This window comes from Bombina bombina, chromosome 1, assembly GCF_027579735.1.
Source record: "Bombina bombina isolate aBomBom1 chromosome 1, aBomBom1.pri, whole genome shotgun sequence".
Classification (NCBI taxonomy): Eukaryota; Metazoa; Chordata; class Amphibia; order Anura; family Bombinatoridae; genus Bombina; species Bombina bombina.
In genome coordinates this window covers 139,492,608-139,516,035 of record NC_069499.1, presented here as the reverse complement: position 1 = coordinate 139,516,035, position 23,428 = coordinate 139,492,608, and the positions used below count along the sequence as shown (strand labels likewise).

The window sequence follows — 23,428 nt, the reverse complement described above, 5'->3', positions numbered from 1 at the left end:
TTCAGCGCATAGGGCCAGCAGCGCGTAAGTCTAATAGGTCTCTCCTATGCAAAGGCCCTCCGGTTATGGGCCCTTATCTCCAGCTCCACTGTCAGGTTAGAGTGTATTTATGTGCTCCACTCCGGTGCATAGGAAGTATAGTACCTTTGTGATTCTCACTACAGTGACTGAGCGATGCCCAAGTAGTAAGCCTGCTCGATCAATGGTGCGCTTCTGGGCTCTGTGTAGGCTTGCGGCCTTCAGATGTGAATGCGTGGGCTGCTCCGCAATCTTCAATCCAGCCCCAAATAGAGATTAGGTAGGCAGTAGATATCCCCCTCGGTTCAGTTAGGGTAATAAACTATTTTATAGCTCAGGTATGGGCATTTAATTGTATTTGACTAGCTTTTGGCTCAGGAGCTCTACTCAGCTGCGGCCATTCTCTTGCACAGCCAGGCTCCGCCCCCCTCCAACTGTATAGTTTTATATATGGAATCAACCCACTGAGCTATAGTGCGGGATTGGTCTTGTTTCCAAAATTGAGCAACAAACCAATCTGGCTTTTTTATTTTTCTGTGTCAGCAGTGGGGTCCTCCTGGGTCTCCTACCATAGCGTCATAGGACATGCAAGGGAGTGTGCATCTGGCATTTGGAGGCACAGTCATGTTATTTTCATATTCAGTTTAAGGAAGTTGACTATGAAATCTCATGAGATCACAGCAAAGCAATGCCTTTACATCAGCACTGCTGATGCTGATTGGTTCAGCTTGCAACTGGACAGCAGCTGAAGTATATCTGTTCACAGAGCAATTATTCTGGTGAGCTGAATAAATTGTGAGGTAAATTAGCTTCTCTTTTTACATTGAGATGTTCAGGTGATATGTTCATGTCAGCTTTTTACAGTTATGCTGCATCACTTTCAAGTGATTTAGTATATGATTATTATTTCCCTTTTAATATTTTTACATTTCTGTTTTGTTTTCATATATCTTAGGTAATTACTATTTGTTGAATTTGGAATATACTTGTAGTAGCTTTTGCTTTGTCAAGGCATTTTTTGCTCAATTACGTTTAATTTAATTAAATGCATATAATTTCCCTTCTTGATACAAATTCTTTCTGTGAAAAGCAATCACAAGACAGGGGCTCCTCCTAGTGTGATATAGTGGAGACAAGATAGTATAAGAGGATATAAATGGATACTCACAAATGGAGCAGCACCCAATTGTTCTAAGTAAAGCAGACTGGGAACTTTCAGTGTCCCAGTGTGAGTACCGGTATCCCAGGTGTCTTCAATGGGTGAATTGAAGATCAGGGATTGGTCTTTTGTTGTATTTAAGCCAGAACTCTCATTTAGTTAACAGAAGCCTGATGAAACAGAGATCTGAGAAACGCGTTGCTTACTGTGTTTTTAAATATCAGAGTCATATATTTGACATCTGTTTTTATGTTTTATATTAAATTGTGATACTACAATTTTACTTGAGAGTCTGAGCTTTATTCACCCATTGAGGACACCTGGGATACCGGTACTCACGCTGGGCCAGTGAGCTGGGACACTAAAAGTTCCCAGTCTGCTTTACTCAGCACAATTGGGTGCTGCTCCATTTGCGAGTATCCATTTATATCCTCTTATACTATCTTGTCTCCACTATATCACACTAGGAGGTGCCCCTGTCCTGTGATTGCTTTTCACAGAAATAATTTATATCCAGATCAAATTTTCTGGCAAGGAGCTGACTCCTATTAGGTGAGAACCAAATCGTGATATTCCATCCGTTTGACCTGGATCAACACCACTATAGTACTGAGTAACCTATGGACTCATCTAAGGACTGACATCCTGAACAGTTAAGATTGAATAGGACTGTTGTCCATTAATATATTTTGTGATTTGACACAATTTAAGCTTACCACATTGTCACATATAAGTTTTTTTGTGTATTTCTATATAGTTTTTTATAAATTGTATATCTGTTTGCTATCCCACTGCGCCCCCTATAGTTGACACATAGATTGTGTGTATCTACATATTAAGAGTATTTGTTAATTTCCCTTCTTAATACTGCTTTAGCAATTTTCCAAAATAACTTTCTTTGGGGAATGTGCTGACCATTATTCAATTCATATTCATCCTATTTCTGTCTTAGAAAAGATAGAAATTCTAAATAGCCACGTAAATTTTTTTTTAGAAATCTCTAGATATACTCTGCTTTTTCCCATCTCTCATTATTTAACCTTATCGATACAAGCACAAGATCTGATAGTGTAATTTGACTAATCTATGCTTTCTGTATCTGTTTTAACATAGCAGGATATTAGAAATTCTAGATAGTATAAAGTGAGATTTACAGCAGCAGCTAAAGTCCTGACCATCCAGGTTCCTTTCTCTCCATATATCAATGAATGCATATTTTCTTTTAATTGCTTAAATAATTTTGCTTCTGATTTATGCATTTGTATAATTTGCAGATAGAAATTGAAAATACCTTTATTATGATTCCATGCTCATAATGTTCTTACAATAAATAAATGGTAAAATATTCTCAGAATTTGAATTTGTAGGTTATTTTTTGTTTGCAATTTCAGCTTTGTATATAAATCGTGTTATAAGAATGAAAGAAAAAAATCACAGAATCTAAGTTCACCTCATTGTATTTACTAAAAAAAAATATTACAGCATTAGGAAATATCTTTGAATGTTCACAATGTATCAGCAACTCATGAGAACAAATACGCTACAGGAATGGATAAAAACATAATTTTTCTTCATACTAAAAAAAATAAAAAAAAATACAAAAGACAATATTCGGCTTAAAAAAGTAACCACTCATTACCAGTTGCATCGTCATACTGCAGTTGTCACAAACCTCTTGTTCATTTGTGCACTTAGCTTTTTCTGGTAGATTATATTATAGAGCATCTGCATATGTGAGACTGTTATCGAATACTTTTTCTCTCATTTTCAATTAAATATAATACAAAAATAATGATGCATCTCATTATATTATATGTAAAGTTAATAGTATTTGCTTTAGTATCTGAGGGGCCACAGTTTTAAAAAAAAATCTACATATTTTCCAATTTTTTTTTCCGGTAGTGCCTAAATCACAATTGACTTTATCCGCTTTACTTTAAATGAACTAAAAATCATAATTCTTATACCTGTACATTGATGTTTGCAAAGTGGTCACATTTTTTTAACATTGGTAACATTTTACACATATGCATCAAATATGATCAATAACTGTGTTTTTCCAACTCATTTTCTAATTGCAATAACTTTTTAGTTCTATTACTTGATAGACAAACAGGCTCCAGATATTTCACATAAATTTACATTTAAACTTCTTCAGTATCTCTGCAGTTTTCCTGGGGCAGTGCAGTATCTGATTTACACACAAACAAAATTTATAAAAAAAAAAATACAGAAGTTAAATTAATATAAAATATTCAGAACAACAGACATCTGGCAGTAAAAAAGTTGATATTATTAAGAGAATAAAGTGCAATTTGGGAAAAGGCTGCAGGATGCAATGATCTGGTTTATCTCACATGATTGCTGGTTTATAAAATAGTTTTTTTAAGAAAGATTGCAGCATTTTTACATTTTGCATCAACCGAATATGTTTTTAAGAATAAAAGGGGTTTTGTGGATATTTAATGGGTAAAATAAATTAAGCAGAAGTCTAGGGAGACAGAACAACTACCACAACATTTTTTTTACATTTAAAAAAGGGTATTTTCCCCTCATAATTCAGATGGAGCATACAATTTTAAACAACTTTCCAATTGATGTCTAATATGTAATTTGCTCCCTTCTTTTGGTATCCTCAGTTGAAAAGCATACTTAGGTAGGCCCCCTACTCTGTTTTTCTTTCATGATTAAGATAGACCATGCATTTTTAAACAATTTTGTGAGTCACTGACAAGCGGCACGTATTTGCATCCACCAATCAGCAGCTAGCTCCAAAAACGGAATTTCTTCCCTTTAGCCTACCTCTGTATGCTTGCTTACCTATGTATACTTTTCAACAACAGATACCAAGAAAATAAAACAAATTAGATAATAAAAGTAAATTGGAAAGTTGTTTAAAACTACTCACTGTCTGAATCATGAGAGTTTAATCTTTACTGTCCATTTAAGGCAGCTAAACCTCCCTGAGATCTTCAAAAAAGTCTAAATAAATATTTCTTAGTATAGTTTAGTATATTTCTGTGGATACAAATAGCTCCTCATTTAATGTGATAAAATAGGTCCCATTATTACTCATAAATGTATTACCTCCTTTACAATGAGACCCTGAGTGATTAAGCAGCTTAGTAGGGGTCTTCATAGGAGGTAGATGACACTGACCTGTGTGCTAGGGACCCCAAGTTCACTGAGCGATCAGGCAATTTAGGTTAGACCTCAATGGCTCTATGGCAGTGGTGATAAACTCAGTTCTTTGTGATATTACTGTCTAACTTGATTACATCACTTATGTTCAAGCAAAGATATTCTGAAATTCTTTGAAGCAGCTAAAAGTCAGAATATGACACATGATGTCCTACTGTGATGAGGCCCTAGGTAGGATCCTAACCTAACTAGGGTTTATTCCTAATATGAGGCCATGATTACTATATTAAAAGGGTCAGTAAACATCTTGTAATTACAAGACATTTCTGTTGGGTTGCTATAGAATAACATATCAGCCAAGTTTAAACTTTTTTATAACAAATTAACATAATTTTTTCTGCAGTTGTTTAATAAAAAAAAACCTGCACTCACCATGTGCCTTATTTGGAGGCACCAATTTGGGCTTTAGTCTGTAGACAAGAAAGCAAACCACTTTTGTAAAGTTAATATAAAATATCTTTCTTTGCGGTGGTTATCAGTTAAATCCAATAAGGGACATATATGTGTCAGAGTTAGCCTTGATAAGTCAGCAGGGTGCATTTTAAGGTCCGAGAGTTAGAAATTGCTCTATTTTCAGAGCTAAATTAAATGAAAGGGGGGCAAAATAAATAATGAAAATATATTGCAAAGTTGTGTCATTATGCATAACTAAACATTTTATATACAAATCTCAAGGTGTTTCCCTATAACCTTTGAATATTCTTTATATCCACTTGTCAATGATTGTTATGTAACTCAAACTGAAGTATTCATCGCCAATAAATGGATGGAATATATCCATACCAATCAAATAGAAATGCCTTATTCAGTATCTCATACAGAATATTTTTATATATCAAAATTGGCTCTATAACTTGTATATAGTATTTAATCAATCATTGACCTGGGCAGAATATAGAATAAAAGATTCAATGTAAAATATATGCTAGTTAAAGCAACATGACCATGAGGTGTCAACACTTAGAGTCCTCTCTGAGAACAAGATAATGAACTTCAAAGTGGAGATTGAGATTAACTTCACTGTTATGGGCACACAACAAAAATAACCTCGAGTACAATATTATCTGTACAATATAAAATACTTTTTCAATTCATTAAAATGTATCAAAAAAGGCAGCACAAACATATGACAAGTATCAATTTCATGACAAATTTGTCCTTGAGTTTAGTGATTTTTCACATTTTCAGTCTGGAATAAGGCAGTGATAATTAATTAAAAGTTCCTCAGGCAGCTTAAACTGTGTATGGGTTATTTGTAAGATATTTCTTTTACTCACAGACAGAGCATTTTAGCAAGGACTACTGAATGATTACAGCAAGGATCTCAGCTCAGTCCAGTGGCTATGGCAGAAGGAGAAAGATCTCTCACTATTCTACTGAGTCCTGCAATCTTTTCCTCCAATAAATAGTTCTTTTTTTCAGCAGTTTGGTGGCGCTGTTCACTCATTTCCAAAGCTTTCAGCAGCTTTGAATTGTCCACATATAAGTCTTTAATCATGGCGTCTGTTTTGGTATTCCTGGTGAACTGCAGACAAAGAAAAAAAAAAGAAAAAAGAACCTGTGGTGAAAATGTTTTTATCTACACTAATGATTATAAAAGACATATTCAGGTGACAGTGTTAAAGGGACAGTGTACACCAATATATATAATATATATCACAGATACTGATATAAAAATCCAGTATAAAACCGTTTAAAAATGTACCTAGAAGCTGCCAATTAATTGTTGAGGGTAGGATGGGGCACCCAGTGAAAGGGGCTGGGAAAGCAGGAAATGAAGATACCCCCCCCCCCTCCCCTGAATATGAAAAGACATTCACAAACAGGAGCTGCAGGAATCTGTAGACTTCAGTCTACATCTGTTACTTTGGGGCTTGGTTAGGAGTCTGAAAATCAGCACAATGTTATTAAAAAATAAGATAAACTATACTGTATATTGTTACAAAAACACTCCCATATGGGCTATATAAATGGATCATCTACAAAACATTTATACAAAGAAAAATCTAGTGTACAATGTTCCTTTAAGCCATGTAGAAATAATAGATGATATAAGACATATTTTTTAGCCTGTTCCCCATTCAGATATGTGCTTGTTCTTTATCAAATACACTGATTTTATAGCAAATTTACTTGTATTTGTTGTGTGTAGACTAAATATCAAATTGCTTTAAAAACATAGCCATTGTAGTTTTGTCTAAATGGAAAATATATTATCACACCTGAGATCTTTAAAGGATTTGACCCCCAGACTTAGGGTACATGCCTACATTTTCAGGCTAGGAATATTATATGCAAAATCACCCATTCTCACTCCCTTCTAATTACTATAACTAAACTAGAGAATTCTGTTAAATATTTAGCCTCAATTTATTGTCTCTGACTAAAGCAAGGATCTCAATGTGAGCTTTAAGGGACATAAAAATGACTAGCTCTAATTAATTAAAGCATCTCATGTTAACTATGGGGTTCACCACAATCATTTAGACAAATGTATTAAATGGTTTATCTACAAAAAATGTTTCTGTAGAAAATCATTAGATACATTTTTCTAAATGATTTCGATTGACCCCAATGTGTTTAACCCCCACTAAAGTAAGGTAAAGTTCTGTTTGGGAGCTGCAAGCATTACACATACAGACCAGGAAATCATCAGTGACCCTATCAAGAGCAGCAGTCAAATGTGGTCACCGGTGAGCATTTATTTCCTGCTAGGTATCTTCAATGCTTGCTGCTCCAAGTGGGACTTTAACCTTGTATTTAACCCCTAAGAAATTAAAGCATGTGCTTTTTACACCAGAATGTCCCTTTAATAAGAAACGGTTCCAAATATATATCACAAATATTTTAGCAAATCATTTACTTAAAATTTTAGAAAACATAAAATAAATAGCTTATTTGACTAACATAAATACATGTATTCTATAAAATAGCATATTCATGTCCTGAAGAGTTTATCATGAACATTATTATGATGTATGTAAGCTATGTGCTGTTAGTAATAATAATAATGTCACATGATTTGGTTAGATGCAGCTTACTTGTTCTTTTAACTGATTCACTTTTTCCTTCAACAGCATCTTCACAATCCTTAATTTTTGCTCAACATCCATCATGCGTTCTTCCATCTTCCTCAACAGCAGCTCCTGATCAGCCTGTGTTAGATATTTACATCTGTAACTATAACATGAACTGTGCACATATTGTCATATTATAAAAAGGATAGTATTGTATTCTTCTTTCCCATAAAGCTCAGTGCAACAGTTTATCCTTCTTCCTTCATTTATGAGTCATCAACAATGAACATTCCAAAGTTGTAGCTTTTAGCAGTACATTCATCATTTTTACTTATTTATTTAAATTATCAAAAGTTTGAGAAAGGCCTAGCACGGGCCGAAACGCGTTGACCAGCACTGGTAAGCCTTATTCTATTGTTTGCTATTTATTTAGGACAATCTACACTATATTCTATTTTGTTTTTTCCACAGGTGGATCGTTCTTTCCTTTTTGTTATTGTTGTATTGCTTCTACATCAACTACCAAGTATCACTAATATTTGTTTTGAACACTGTTGGAGTACTTACATTTTCAATTTTTAATTTTATTTTCATTTTTATTTTTCATACTTCTATTTTTGGATTTTTATACACTACTATTTATGCTGTGACGTTTCAACACTACAAATTTTACCACATCTGCACCAATTTGCTATTCGTTTGATACACGGATCTTTTATTTTTTGAGACTTTCGTCACTGATTTAGACTTTCAACTACAACCGGATCACATAAAATTCACTTTTGAATAACACATTGACTATTTATTACAGGATTTTACACACTTTAGTTTTATCTTTTTTTCTGTTTGGATTTTAGATTTTTAGGAATTTTTTATGGAATTTTTTCACTGTTAATTTTTCACTGTTTGATAAACTAAGATCACCATTTGAAGCCAATAGATTTACTTTCATCAATTGATTCACCACAATTGGTTTGTTCTATATCTTGCTGTAATCAATTGCGTATTGTTTTTACTTTATTTTAACTATTTGTTATATTCAATTTCTTATCATGGATCCATGAAGTCTGTATTGTAATTTGTTTTTGTATTTTATTGTTCTTAATCAACTGTACCTCAATTTATCTAAGTGTGAAGATATATTATATTAAATTATATTTTTTAGCCACACTGGTATATCCGATTACTCAAACCTAGCCTCCTCAGGGTAGGCACCTGGGATTCTCTCACATTTAGTAAACGAATGCCAAATGTTGACTAGGACCATGCCTAGTACATAATACCCAAAATCTGTATGCAGATATATTGTGCATATCTAAATAATGACCTTACTTTACCTTTAACCTTGTCCTCATGTTGCTGCAAATGTATTCTTTATTGATGACTAACATTACCAATATGATCAAATTTCAGTACATTAGTCTAGTCGACAATTTCTTTGTTGCATTAGAATGATAGTGTTGCTTTAAATAATGTATTGGTCATTCTATAAGATAACCAATGATATGCTATTCACTACAACAAAAGGCTGCTAATTCTTACTTGTTCTTCTAGATCACTGGTTTTCAAACCTGTCCTCAGGCCTCCCAACAGGCCAGATTTTAAGGATTACCATGGTTGAGAGCAGTTAAAATAACAATGTTTACTAATCATCTGATTATTTCACCTGTGCTCCAGTTCAGATATCCTCAAAATGTGGCCTGTTAGGGAGGTCCGAGGACAGGTTTGAAAACCAGTGTTCTAGACCGCTATTCTGAATTTAGCACAAATTCTTTGTTACATTCTCCATGTGAGACATTGCCCTCTTCTGTTTTATTTCCTACTTCTCCAAACTCTTGTTTAGAGTTTTTCCAATAGCATATCTTCTAATCATCTGCTTTTTCAGTGGACCTGATAATCTAAACCTCTCTGTTAGGGTGAGATGATCTAAAATGATCCTACAGCACTGCAAGTTCCCTAATAAAATTCTTAAAAGGCAAATTTTGCTATTCTTCTCCAAGGGATGTTCTCTGCATGCAGTGAATGAGAGACACGCCAAGTGCAATATAGCACTGTAAGACATGACATATCTGCTGCATTTAGACTTTTTATTACATTTCAATGTAAACTTTGCGCTTTCTATTATGTATTTTATTTTGTTTACAGCAGTGCATTTAGGACTGTGATTTTACAAATTCTGATTATGCTTTCACATTTTTTGTGTAACTTTAACAAATAAGGATCATACTTTGTATATTTATATGTATATTTCACATATTAAAAAGCATTTTGTATTTATTCCATTTAAAATAAAACTTAAAAACTGACAGCTTCAGTTTCCCAGAAAGCTTCTTTACTCTATTGGCCTGATAAGCAAAGATTCTCTAGGAGAGAAATTATAGTGCAGACTTCACAGAGGCTGAATTCACTAAATATATAAGAAAAAGGGTGGAACCTGAAAGTCCCTGAGAGATGAGAGATGGCTTCCATAGAAAGTAGTAAAGCCCTCAGATACAGAATTTCACAGGGGAGTAGAAGGTATCTGGAAAACACCTGTAGCTGATAAAAAGGTTCAGTTTGCATCATTACAAATTAAACTCAAATATTTTCACTATAGCTTAGTATATTTTACTTTTCTGTCAGTTAAATAAGTGTATTGTGAATTTTGAGCAAACTTCACCTGCATATATCTTACAGCATTTCACAAGACTTGCGTGAAATCTGCAGACATACCATGGGAACTCCCATATTCAGCCCAGGGAACACCCCTGTTCCTATCACCTTCCTGAAGATGTGTTTTATTTTGCAATTGAAAAAATACCAAGTGCAATGTACGTTGTAAAAGATACACAGAAATATACACTGTGATCCTAATTTTCTTAAATGTACTGAAAGGACCCAATCTAAAGTGTAAAGTAATATAAAATACAATGCATAAAGTGTAATAAAACTTTTATATCATGCAGTGTTGTATTGCACTGGGCTTGTGTATACTTCAGATACAAAAATGAGATAAATCTTGCAGTGCTGGAGAAATCTGCCATTTTTCTTTTGAGCATTCAGTGGGTTCAGCCCCTGTGATGTCTGCACTACAATTTCTCTCAAAATTGGAGAATCTTTGATCTTCAGGCCCAGTAGGAGTAGGAGAACCACAACATACAATGTCTCAACCTTACTGGAAACTAGTCTGACATACAGCCAAGCTAGAAAAGAAGAAAGTAGGAAAATAAATAAAAGTAATAAAAAGGAGCAGGGAAAAGAGAGGTGCATACTCAAACTGCCACCAGAAAAAAACAATCACAATAGAAACAATTGGGTGGGGTATCATGGACGCTCACCACCATGAAAGAAATTAATTTATCAAGTAAGCAAAAAATTCCACAATTCATAACTCCTGAGAACTAATACCCAAGCTGTGGAGTTCACGAGTAATCTGGGCCGGACAAGACTTATACTATTACTAATACATTAGATGATTAGTGTGTTTTATATTTTTTTTTTGTTTTTCCATGCAAAAAAAAAATTTCAATAAACATTAAATACCTAGCGCCAGCTGCTTTAAAAGAAGCTAAAACATCAAAATGGTAGAAATTAGAAAAAATATGTAAGTAAGACCAAAAAAACTGCCTAATCAACAAAGGCCTCATTCTTAAAGGCCCATGAAGAAGCAACTGATCTGGAAGAATGGGCTGTAACCTATTTATAAGGAAACTTTAACCAAGAGACTAATGAAATGGCAGTAGCCATCTGAGCCTTTCTGGAACCAAAAACTAAAAAATTGTCAAAAATCCTTATTAGCCTGCAAAAGAAAACTTCAAACCTCTGACCACATCAAAATAATGGAGAAGCTCCTCCTCAGAATATTTTGGATTAGGACAAAAAGAGAGAACACAAACACAATTGAAGTTAATAAAAGAAACCAGCTTGGGCAAAAGGTCAAACATAGTTCTCAAAACTGCCTTATCCTGAAGAAAAAAACATAACGACAAAGAACAGACAAATCAGAAACGCTTCTAACAGCGAAAAGAAACAAAACATTCCCGGAGAAAAACTGAATATCCAAAATATGCATAGGTTCAAAAAGGAGGAACCTGCAAAACTCTGAAAAACAAACCATCCTGAAGAAGTTGAAAAACCCAACTGAACCCACGTTCCACACACCAGGAAATAAAAATCTTCCAAACCTTGTGATAAATCTTCCTAACGGCCAAAACGTGTTTGTTGTAAAATATTTACGGCTGAAACGCGTTTGTTTTAAATTATGATAGTTTTTTTTAACACCCCTAGCACCTGAAGATGATGTATCTAGTTTTTCGGTCAGGAAACAGGGGGTGTTCGGCTATTTCATTTATGGTGGAGGGATGGGTATGCAGGTATTTCTGCGGTTTTATGTGTGTAATTAATTAACCCCTTAATGACAACTGACGTACCAGGTACGTCATGCATTAACAATCAGTTATTGACAATGGACGTACCTGGTACGTCAGTTGTCTAACAGAGTGCTGGAAGTGATCACAATCACTTCCAGCAGCTCTGAGGGTATTGCAGTGATGCCTCGATATGGAGGCATCCTGCAATACCCCTTTACAAGACTCTGATGCAGAGAGAGCCACTCTGTGGCCCTCTCTGCACCGGTAGTGATGGTGCCGATGGTGCCTCTGACCGGAGGGAGGAGGGAGCGTGTGCGCGTGCGTGCACGATGCGCTTGCGCGTACACGGGTGTGCGCGTGCACGGGTGTGCGCGTACACTGGTGTGCGCGTGCACGTGGGCACGCGTACACGTGCACATGCGCACATTAGCCACACTGACACCAATGAAAAAGTAAGGGGAAAAAAAGTTATTTTATTTTTTTTATATTTAAAAGGATCTGTGAGGGGGAGGGGGTGGGGGTATTGTGGGGGGGCTGCTACACTACAGAAATAATTAAACACAAATAACAGTTATAAATACAATTAAAATAAGTTTGGTTTGTGGGGCCAAACTGGGTACTGGCAGACAGCTGCCAGTACCCAAGATGGCGGTAATTAGGTAGGGGAGAGGGTTAGAGAGCTGGAGGGGGGGGATCAGGGAGGTTGGTGCTAAGGCAGGGGTCCATCACAACTAAAATATTTTATAATTTAAAAAAAAAAAAAAAAACTTTTATTTAGTACTGGCAGACTTTCTGCCAGTACTTAAGATGGCGGTAACAATTGTGGGGTGGGGGAGGGAAGAGAGCTGTTTGGGAGGGATCAGGGGGTGGGATGTGTCAGGTGGGAGGCTGATCTCTAAAATTAACCCTGCAAGCTCCCTACAAGCTACCTAATTTAACCCCTTCACTGCTGGGCATAATTCACGTGTGGTGCGCAGCATCATTTATCGGCCTTCTAATTACCAAAAAGCAACGCCAAAGCCATATAAATCTGCTATTTCTGAACAAAGGGGATCCCAGAGAAGCTTTTACAACAATTTCTGCCATAATTGCACAAGCTGTTTGTAAATAATTTCAGTAAGAAACCTAAAATTGTGAAAAATGTAAAGTTTTTTTTTTTATTTGCTCGCATTTGGCGGTTAAATGGTGGCATAAAATATACCAAAATGGGCCTAGATCAATACTTGGGGTTGTCTACTACACTACACTAAAGCTAAAAATAACCCTACAAGCTCCCTAATTAACCCCTTCACTCCTGGGCATAAAACACGTGGGGTGCGCAGTGGCATTTAGCGGCCTTCTAATTACCAAAAAGCAACCACAAAGCCATATAAGTCTGTTATTTCTGAAAAAGGGGATCCCAGAGAAGCATTTACAACCATTTGTGCCATAATTGCAGAAGCTGTTTGTAAATAATTTCAGTGGGAAACCTAAAGTTTGTGACAAAATTTGTGAAAAAGTGAACTTTTTTTTTTTTTTTTAATCGCATTTGGCGGTGAAATGGTGGCATGAAATATACCAAAATGGGCCTAGATCAATACTTTGGGATGTCTTCTAAAACAAAATATATACATGTCAAGGGATATTCAGATATTCCTGACAGATATCAGTGTTCCAATGTAACTAGTGCTAATTTTGAAAAAAAGTGGTTTGGAAATAACAAAGTGCTACTTGTATTTATTGCCCTATAACTTGCAAAAAAAGCTAAGAGCATGTAAACTTTGGGTATTTCTAAACTCAGGACAAAATTTAGAAACTATTTAGCATGGGTGTTTTTTGGTGATTGTAGATGTGTAACAGATTTTGGGGGTCAAAGTTAGAAAAAGTGTGTTTTTTTCCATTTTTTCCTCATATTTTATCATTTTTTTTTATAGTAAATTATAAGATATGATGAAAATAATGGTATCTTTAGAAAGTCCATTTAATGACGAGAAAAATGGTATATAATATGTGTGGGTACAGTAAAAGAGTAAGAGGAAAATTACAGCTAAACGCAAACAGTGCAGAAATGTAAAAATAGCCATTGTCATTAAGGGTAAGAAAATTGAAAAATGGTCCGGTCATTAAGGGGTTAAAGGTTAAGTTTTAGCCTTAGTGCAACACTACTAATAAGAGTGAGTGCTATAAGCTTCTATCTCTTTTGTTCTCTCCTGTCTGTGGGAGGGCTTTGATATTCATATATAGTGGGGTAGCACCAGACGATCAAGGTCTATTCCCTTAATAGTATACTTGTCACAGTGCCAGTTATTATAAACTTTGTATCGATAAATCTTCCTTGACACAGGCTTATGGGCCTGAACCAAAATAAAAAACCTCTTTGTCTTAAAACTAAGTGCTCAATCTCCAAGCCATCAAATTTAGAGATTTCAAATCCTGATGGGAAAAAAACGGACCTTGAGATAGAAAGTCATGACGCAGAGGAAGAAGCCACTAAGGGGTCGATTTATCATGCTGCGTCAGACAGGGGCTCATATACGGAATGCTGGCCGAATTCAGCATTGCACACGAGTGCTATTTTGCGCTCGCGTGCAATCCTGCCCGGGCACAGCCAAACACGCACGGGTAGGAGCTGTCACCTTAGAGGTGGCAACCGCTGCTGGTTAAATACGGTATGCAGGTTCTCTTGTGAGAACTTGCAGTCGTACGGGGTCAAAAGGCTTGTAAAGCCTTTAATAACTTGACCCCTAAGGACAATTGGACATCTGCACCAGATCTGCAAACCAAGTACTGCGAAGGGCAAGCTGGGGCAACCAGATTGCTGATGATACCTCCTGCTTGATCCTGGCTTTTAACCTTGATAAAGAACAAGAGACAGAAAAATGTAAGCCAGACAAGACAAGCAAGGAGCTACTAGGGCATCCACAAACTCCACCTAAGTTTCCCTGGACCTCGCAAAATATCTGGGGAGTTCTTTATTTAAACGAGAAGCCATCAGATCCACTTCCATAGGTCTACAATCTGACTGAAGACTTCCAGATGAAGAGATCAATCCCCTTAGTGGAGGGATTGACAAATGAAAAAGTCTGCTTCCCAATTGCACAACTCTGTAATTTGAACTGCAGAAATTATACAGGAATTGTTTTTGCCCAAGTCAGAATTCCCCCCTGATGATTGATCTAAGCCGCTGCTGTGATATTGTCTGACTGGAAACTTAGATAAGTCTCTCTTTACAGTAGAGGCCAAAACTGAAGGGCCGTAAACATTTATAAGCAACTTTGCCTCCTGAAGTAACCAAACTCCCTATGCTCTCTGGGACCCTCAGACTGCACCCTAACCTGATAAGACCATTCTCGTATTGGAGAAATTGTATTGGATATCATGTCACCAGCGGACAGCATCAACTTCGGCTATCACAAATGACCCGACCACAGGTTATCAACTAAATATTGATGGCAAAACAGACAGCCAAAAGCACTTGAAAAATAATCAACATTAAAAAAAAACAGCAGCAAGGCAGTTCCTTAGCTTCTTAAAAATCCCTTTATTTGTCAGACATAAGGATCAAAATTCAACACAACGATTTTTAAGAAGCTAAGGAGCTGCCTTGCTATTGTTTTATTTATACTGTATGTGAGCTTGGAAGTAGCTCATGGCAGTTCCTGGCCACATTGAAGACAGTGCTGGTCTGATCAAGTTTCTTTATGAAAATACTCAACATCCACAAAATAACACACAAATGATAAAGAACAACAACATCAGCAACCTACTTGCACATGCTTGGACCCAAAAAACTAGAATACTCAGCCTATGCAAACTACGAAAACCCTTTTTGATGATGATCACATTTTGCCAAATAACAAAATGATACTGAATATGTTATCACCACCAATTAAATGTAAAAACACTCCTATGTAAAAAAAATTAGTTGCAGCACTGCTTTTATAGGCTCCCATGTACTAAGTGTGGACAAGGTCGTCAACTTGAGAACCTGTCTTCCGGGGTTTGCATCGAACTTGAGCATGTAATGCCGCCCCCTCCTCTTGCGACCAATCATGTAAGAGAAGTGCCTGTCAATCAACCCCAACAAACATGTTCGGGGGACTGCTGCTTCTTAGAATGTAGAAAGCAGGCTCCACATGAGATCAAAAGCAGCTTATGCCGCTTAGTACATTGAGCCCATAGTGTGGAACAATGTTACATGTGGGTCATGTTGTCAATATTTGTGATTGTATGTAGAGTTCATAGCGATATAAAGTAATGTAAAAAAGAACAAAAGGTCCGTTTTGGGTGTTTGTTGCCGTTTTGTTTTGTGTATCGATTCAGTTTTAATAATCAACAGCCGTTATCGGTTAATAACATTGCCGTTGTAGGGATATAGAGATCAAATATTGTGGTAGTAATCAAGCTGGGCTGTTTTTTAATCTGTAAAATTATGATCAATTTGATAGAGAGAGAAAAAAAAAACGATTTATTGTTAATTTTGAAAAGATTGAAAGAACCCTATATTCCCTTGCTTCACTTCAAATACTCCCACCCTGCATAGATTCACACATTAACCCTCCCCCTATTATATGAATTGTAGTGAGACAAACCATCCTTATGTCTCCCCATCCTTCAACTTGTAGATTGAAAGGTCTTCAGAGCAAGGCCATCCTCCTCTTTTATTAATTACTTTAGTTTTTTATGTAAATGTATTTTTTTTATTCAGAATTAGTGTCACTGTGTACTGCTACTCATGTACCAAGTGTCACAGAATTTGTCAGCACTTTACAAACACAGGATGATGTTAATACAAGTAATACACTTTTAAGTCAAAGATTGGCTCTGAATACATCTTTGGCTCCTGCCTCGTCTACCATACTGGAGCTTAATGTGAAAATACTAATGAGATGGCAAAAAGTATTTACTCACAGGCTAATAACTGGTGGGGTTGTGGAGACAAACACACTATGCACCATATCTGATTGGTCACCTCAGCTTCTCATTCTTTTCTGAAAAATTATTTTACATTTAATTAGATGTTTATTTGGCGTTACTTAATAAACCATGAAAACACTTTTGCAAGCTCTGGTTATGACTTGCACAAATTATGCTTAATGGTGTAAAATCAGTACTTTCAGTACACTGGAAAAGTCTATTCGTTCCAACTGCAAGCATGTGGATACCAGAACCTCGGAATTGATGTCTCTCAAGGAATACTCATACCATAAAATAAATTAATGAATTCAGATGGTTATATTTTATAGGGAGGCATTTTTAATAAATAAATAAAAAATTCCTTTATTAGAAGAAAGTGTCATAGCATAAAAAAAAATAAGAAGACAAATTGCGTTACTTACAACACATCTTTTAAAATATAGCCCTAAGTAAAGGAAAAAGAACAGAATTTCAACTTCTTTCCAGTGCATATCCTATACACTGTCCACAGCTCAAGATAATTATTAATTGGGAGGCATTTTCTTAAATCAAAACGAACCTGCTGTGCAACAAGCAAAATCTTTTTTATACCCATCTTTAGGAGGTGAGAGAGGAAGCCTTCACTTCACAAACAAGGACAGCGCTGTTGAAACTCATCAGTGGCGTGTCTGTCCTTGTTTTTAGTAACATTATGTGACTTATTCAACATAGAATATATTTACAACTTAGCCAGTTTGAAAATTAAGTCAGTTAGGGTTTAAGTGCTATTCATATTTTGCACTATATTGAATTAGCGCTAACCAAAGTTGTATACATATGACTGCCAGTGCAACGTTTAAGGAATTGGGCAAAGAGAAGTATTGATTTCCACAATTTGTTAAAATAAAAGCACAAGGAAGAGGCGCCAATGGTGCAGATCAATGGTGATTCTTAGATGGAACTGAAATTAGGCTAACACAGGGTACTCACATGTATAAATGGCAATCAATTATGCCAATAGAAGCAGGCTGGATTTCATCAGCAGTCCAGCTAGCTGATCCTAGAGGCAGCTCTCTAGCAACTTCCAAAGGGAGACAATCTGTAGAAAAAAGCAATAGATAGAGGCGCCAATGGTGCAGATCAATAGTAACTTGAAGGTATTTGTATCCAGTTATATACACAGGGTACTCACATGTATAAAAGGCAATCTGTTATGCCTATAGGGACAGGCTGGATTTCTACAGCAATCCAGCTGGCTGATCCATAAGGTAAAAGGCAGTGTATTGGTGTAAATGATTCATACCCTAGATGTAGCGTAGCAGTAAACCATACATAGCACTCCGAGTGAATAAAGATAAAAACATATTTATTTAAAAGTATAAAAATGTAACACCCATCTCAGTGCCAAAACAAGTATGGCCAATGGAGAAACAGTGTGACGCGTTTCTCAGATAAACTGTTTCCTCAGGCATGTTTCTCATCAGTATTTTACATCCTTATATAGGGCTACGCTACTACAAACACCTAAAACCCCACCCCTTGCAATGTTGACAACAAGGACCAATCACAGACCGTCATTTGGACAGCACCCACCCTGCTGCAGTAGTTATCGATTAAAACTCTACTACAAACATTATTATAAGCAATATATGTTGAAGTGTTCGGTAATTTCTTTAGTTATTTATGTATAAATTGATATATGGTGCATCTTGCATAGTTCCTATAGTTAGATAACTAAAATTATCCTTACTCGTAAATGCTGCCACCTAATTGGCTGCTATAGCCATCTATCAATAGTTCTAGAGTTGGCCGTCTATACGGCTATCTGATAAGCCGATGATGCCTTCAATCAACTGTTATACGCGGCAAATACTAAACTGGACTCTATATCAAATCTGCAGCTGAGCAAGCTACCAATGGGAAACCCGTGGTCAGACAACACCTCTCTCTATATTTGTACTCGTTTACGTATTGGCCCTTCTGGTGTAAACAAAATATCCTATTGGTCCTCATACTGAGAGACGGAGAATACTGTCACCGCAAGCTGAGAAGAAACACAAAAAGTGTAAACATACCAGGCACTTGTAAGGGCGATAAACTTCCTCAACTACAATCGTATTGCTATCTGGCTCAAAAACACACAAACTCCACACGCCTCACTGGATTGCCTCCAATCGCTGCCTACACCAATCCACTAGTCACTTTGCAAGTGTGTGTGTTTAATTACAATGAACTTGCGGGTATTTCTAAAAATATATATAACGATCATTATCCATAAATCTATAAATAATCATCTAGATATATCCATTAGTCTTAACCTCTATAAACATAAAGACCATTATCCATACACATACAGAGTCGGTCCTTATCTAAACAATATCCATTTGATATTAACCTCAGTATGGTAATAAAGAAGTGAGTAAAAACCCATAGTTAAACTAGTAAAAGCTATTATTATTCAAAATTATTCCCTTTATGAAGTGATTCTAATAGATATTAAATAAGTGTGTATAAAAAGATATTTTAAAGTGTCCTCCTAATTTTTGGATAATCTCCAAAATTAGATAATCTCACTAATGTGATATCTTGAATACGATCCTATCAAGAAATATAACCATTGTGACTATAAAAGTATACATGTGAAGTGATGGTGTATGATCACTCCTAATGATAGCGTAATACACCATGACCCAATCTGTGTGTGTGGTGGTGTAATATTAAATTCTTATAATTTGGTAAGTAAACAGGAGACTAAAGTGATCTTCATAATAATATAATGTGTATAATCTAAGTGATTTAAATAGTGTATGAGACTATCAGAAGAGATATGATTCTAATGTGTATAAAATCCCTAAGTGAATATCATAATTATATAATTATGTGATAAATGTGGAATGGGGTTTAGCAGCAGGGGGAATGTCACCAAACTCTGGTTCTCTGATTCTCCGTCTCTCAGTATGAGGACCAATAGGATCTTTTGTTTACACCAGAAGGGCCAATACGTAAACGAGTACAAATATAGAGAGAGGTGTTGTCTGACCGCGGGTTTCCCATTGGTAGCTTGCTCAGCTGCAGATTTGATATAGAGTCCAGTTTAGTATTTGCCGCGTATAACAGTTGATTGACGGCATCATCGGCTTATCAGATAGCCGTATAGACGGCCAACTCTAGAACTATTGATAGATGGCTATAGCAGCCAATTAGGTGGCAGCATTTACGAGTAAGGATAATTTTAGTTATCTAACTATAGGAACTATGCAAGATGCACCATATATCAATTTATACATAAATAACTAAAGAAATTACCGAACACTTCAACATATATTGCTTATAATAATGTTTGTAGTAGAGTTTTAATCGATAACTACTGCAGCAGGGTGGGTGCTGTCCAAATGACGGTCTGTGATTGGTCCTTGTTGTCAACATTGCAAGGGGTGGGGTTTTAGGTGTTTGTAGTAGCGTAGCCCTATATAAGGATGTAAAATCTCAATTCTAATGTCTAGTTAATTGCCATGTGATGCTCACTCCTTATCAATACTTGCTATAACTCTAAAATTTATAGTTCTTTTATGTCACAGTTTTAACCCCCTCCAAATTTTATTGTCTGTTTACTTAACTCATCTCACCCTGACCAGATTCTAACATTCCAATTGGCCTTACCAACTGTCTTTGATTAGCAATTAAGTAAATTTAGTGGACTCAGCTGACTGCCCTACCTGTATATATTGCAGACTAGCTTGGGGAAGTGCATTGCACAGGGGTGAGTGCATTGGTAACAGGGCTGTGTACTTTTTAACAATAGCATATGTTCACATTTTCAAAGTGAACATTTTATAAGTGAGGCATTAATTTTTAAGAATTATACAAGAATTCAACAAGGATTGGGCAAGGGGCAAGACACAAGGCAAGTACTCTTGTATTACTATGTTTTATGTATATCATTGTATCCTTTTGCAAGTGCTGCTGTAACACTGTGTCTTATGTGTTTACTTGGTTCCCACTTTCAGAATAATGCTCAATATCTTCATACTCCTTTTTGCTACCTCTTGTCTCTACAATAAACTACATTACTCAGTTACTCCTTCTCCCTCTCCACCTGCACTGTTCATTAGCCCATCTCTCTTATACTCACCTTACTTTTGTACTCATGAACTCTACTTATTCCTAAATACTCTCTCTCCCCCCTGCACTTCAGTTAAACAACAGTCTCATTACTGCAAATCTGCTTCTCATCTCATGTCACTCTCCCTCTTGCTCATACTAGCTGCTGGCGACATTTCCCCTAATCCTGGTCCCTCACAACCTCCTAACCTTTCACATCCTTGTGTGCCTTTCAATAGACTTCAGAAACTAAACTCTGGTAACCTTAATCACATTCCTCTTACATCTAAAAACCCCTCCCCCTTCACTTGTGCACTCTGGAACTCTCGCTCTGTTTGCAACAAGCTAACTTCTATCCATGATCTCTTTATCTCCCACTCTCTTAACCTTCTGGCTCTTACAGAAACCTGGCTCTCTACTTCAGACACAGCATCCACTGCTGCACTGTCACATGGGGGTCTCCATTTCAGCCACACTCCTAGGTCTGGCAATAGACAAGGAGGTGGTGTCGGTATTTTACTTTCCTCTCGTTGCACCTTCCAACAAATACAGCCCTTCTCTTCACTAACATTTTCTTCATTTGAAGCACACATGATTCGGCTATTCTCTCCCCTCTCTATACGTGTTGCAGTCATATACCGCCCCCCTGGCTCCCCAACTCAATTTTTAGATCACTTTGCTGCCTGGCTTCCTTATTTCCTTTCCTCAGACACCCCTACCCTCATTCTTGGCGACTTCAACATCCCCCTTAACAATCCCACTGCCCCATCTGCTAAACAACTTCTGCAACTCACTTCCTCTTTCGGTCTGTCACAATGGACTGATTCTCCCACTCACAAAGACGGTCACTCCCTTGACCTGATCTTTAGCTATCGATGCACTCTCTCAAACTTCTCAAACTCCCCTTTTCCTCTTTCTGACCACCATCTCCTTACCTGCAACATATCATCCCTTCCTACAACTCTCCCACCTTCTACTCCTCACACCAAACTTCACAGAAGCATTAGGTCTTTAGATCAGCAACAACTTGCTAATTCCCTTCAACCGCTCCTCTCATCCTTCTCCTCCTTTTCCTGCCCTGAACAATCTATCCGCCACTATAATTCCACCCTTATATCCGCCCTTGACAATCTCGCCCCTCTTACCACTGCTAGGAAATCACACACTCATCCCCAGCCCTGGCATACTCCTCTGACACGGTACCTACACAGATGTTCCCGTACTGCTGAACGGCATTGGAGAAAATCACGGAGTTCAGCTGATTTTCTTCATTACAAATTCATCTTGAACTCCTACTACTCTGCCCTTAATCTCCACAAGCAACACTACTTCTCTACTCTTATCTCTAATCTTTCTTCAAACCCAAAACGTCTGTTCTCCACTTTCAATACTCTCCTCCGCCCTCCTCCACTTCCTCATACAACTTCTCTGTCAGCTCAAGACTTTGCCAGTCACTTCATTAACAAAATTGATTAAATCAGACATGAAATCAGTTCTCAACACAATTCCATTCTCTCCCCCCCCTCAAATACTCTCACTCAACCACAACCCTCATAACCTGAAACTTAGTTCATTCTCCCCTGTTACTGAGGATGAAGTTTCAGCACTTATACTGCGCTCTCACCTCACTACCTGTCCCCTTGACCCTATCCCCTCACAGCTGCTCCCCTCTCTCTCTGCTACCCTTACCCCTATACTAACACACATTTTCAACCTTTCCCTCAGCACTGGTACATTTCCCTCATCAATGAAACATGCACTGGTCACACCTATCCTCAAAAAACCTTCCCTTGATCCTACCTCCCCATCCAACTACCGCCCAATTTCTCTCCTCCCTCTTGCTTCAAAGCTTCTCGAAAAACTAGTATATGCACGCCTATCCCATTTCCTTACGTTAAACTCCCTTCTTGACCCGCTGCAATCTGGATTTCGTCCCTATCACTCCACAGAGACAGCTATTGTTAAGTTCACCAACGACCTACTTACAGCTAAATCAAAAGGCCACTTCTGTCTGCTTATCCTCCTTGATCTGTCCGCAGCCTTTGACACTTCGACCACCCTCTTTTGCTCCAAACCCTCCAATCCTTCGGCATCTGTGACACAGCCCTTTCGTGGCTCTCTTCCTACCTGTCAAACCGTACCTTCAGTGTAGCCTTCTCTGGGGCCTCCTCTGCCCCGTCACCACTTTCTGTCGGAGTACCGCAAGGCTCTGTCCTCGGTCCCCTTCTCTTCTCAATCTATACGTCATCACTAGGTTCCCTAATTAAGTCCCACGGTTTCCAATATCATTTGTATGCCGATGACACCCAAATCTACTTCTCTGCACCAGAACTATCTCCTTCCTTGCTAACCCGTGTCACTAACTGTCTTTCTCACATCTCTTCCTGGATGTCCTCTCACTACCTCAAGCTAAATCTCTCCAAAACTGAGCTCCTCATTTTCCCCCCTTCTTCCAAAATCTCCACCCCTAATATCTCTATAACTGTCGACAACTCCATCATTACCCCTACCTCGCATGCCCGATGTCTCGGGGTCACATTTGACTCAGATCTTTCCTTCACTCCTCACATTCAGTCCTTGGCTACAGCCTGCCGCTTCCACCTTAAAAACATCTCTAAAATTAGACACTTCCTTACGCAAGAAACAACTAAGATTTTAATCCACTCTCTCATTCTTTCCCGCCTTGATTACTGCAACTCTGTCCTCTC

The 23,428-nt window shown here is 37.2% G+C and overlaps 1 protein-coding gene across 2 annotated transcripts in view; it reads right to left on the bottom strand.

Moving 5' to 3' along the window:
- Positions 1 to 2,622: 2,622 nt before the first annotated feature.
- The window catches only part of NIN (ninein), a gene marked incomplete in the record, with an annotated part of 241,706 nt that continues 220,900 nt past the window's right edge, over positions 2,623 to 23,428 (bottom strand). For both annotated transcript variants that reach the window (XM_053697636.1, XM_053697637.1), the window contains 2 exon segments: positions 2,623 to 5,903; positions 7,420 to 7,533. In XM_053697636.1, coding sequence (XP_053553611.1) covers positions 5,703 to 5,903; positions 7,420 to 7,533 — 315 coding nt within the window.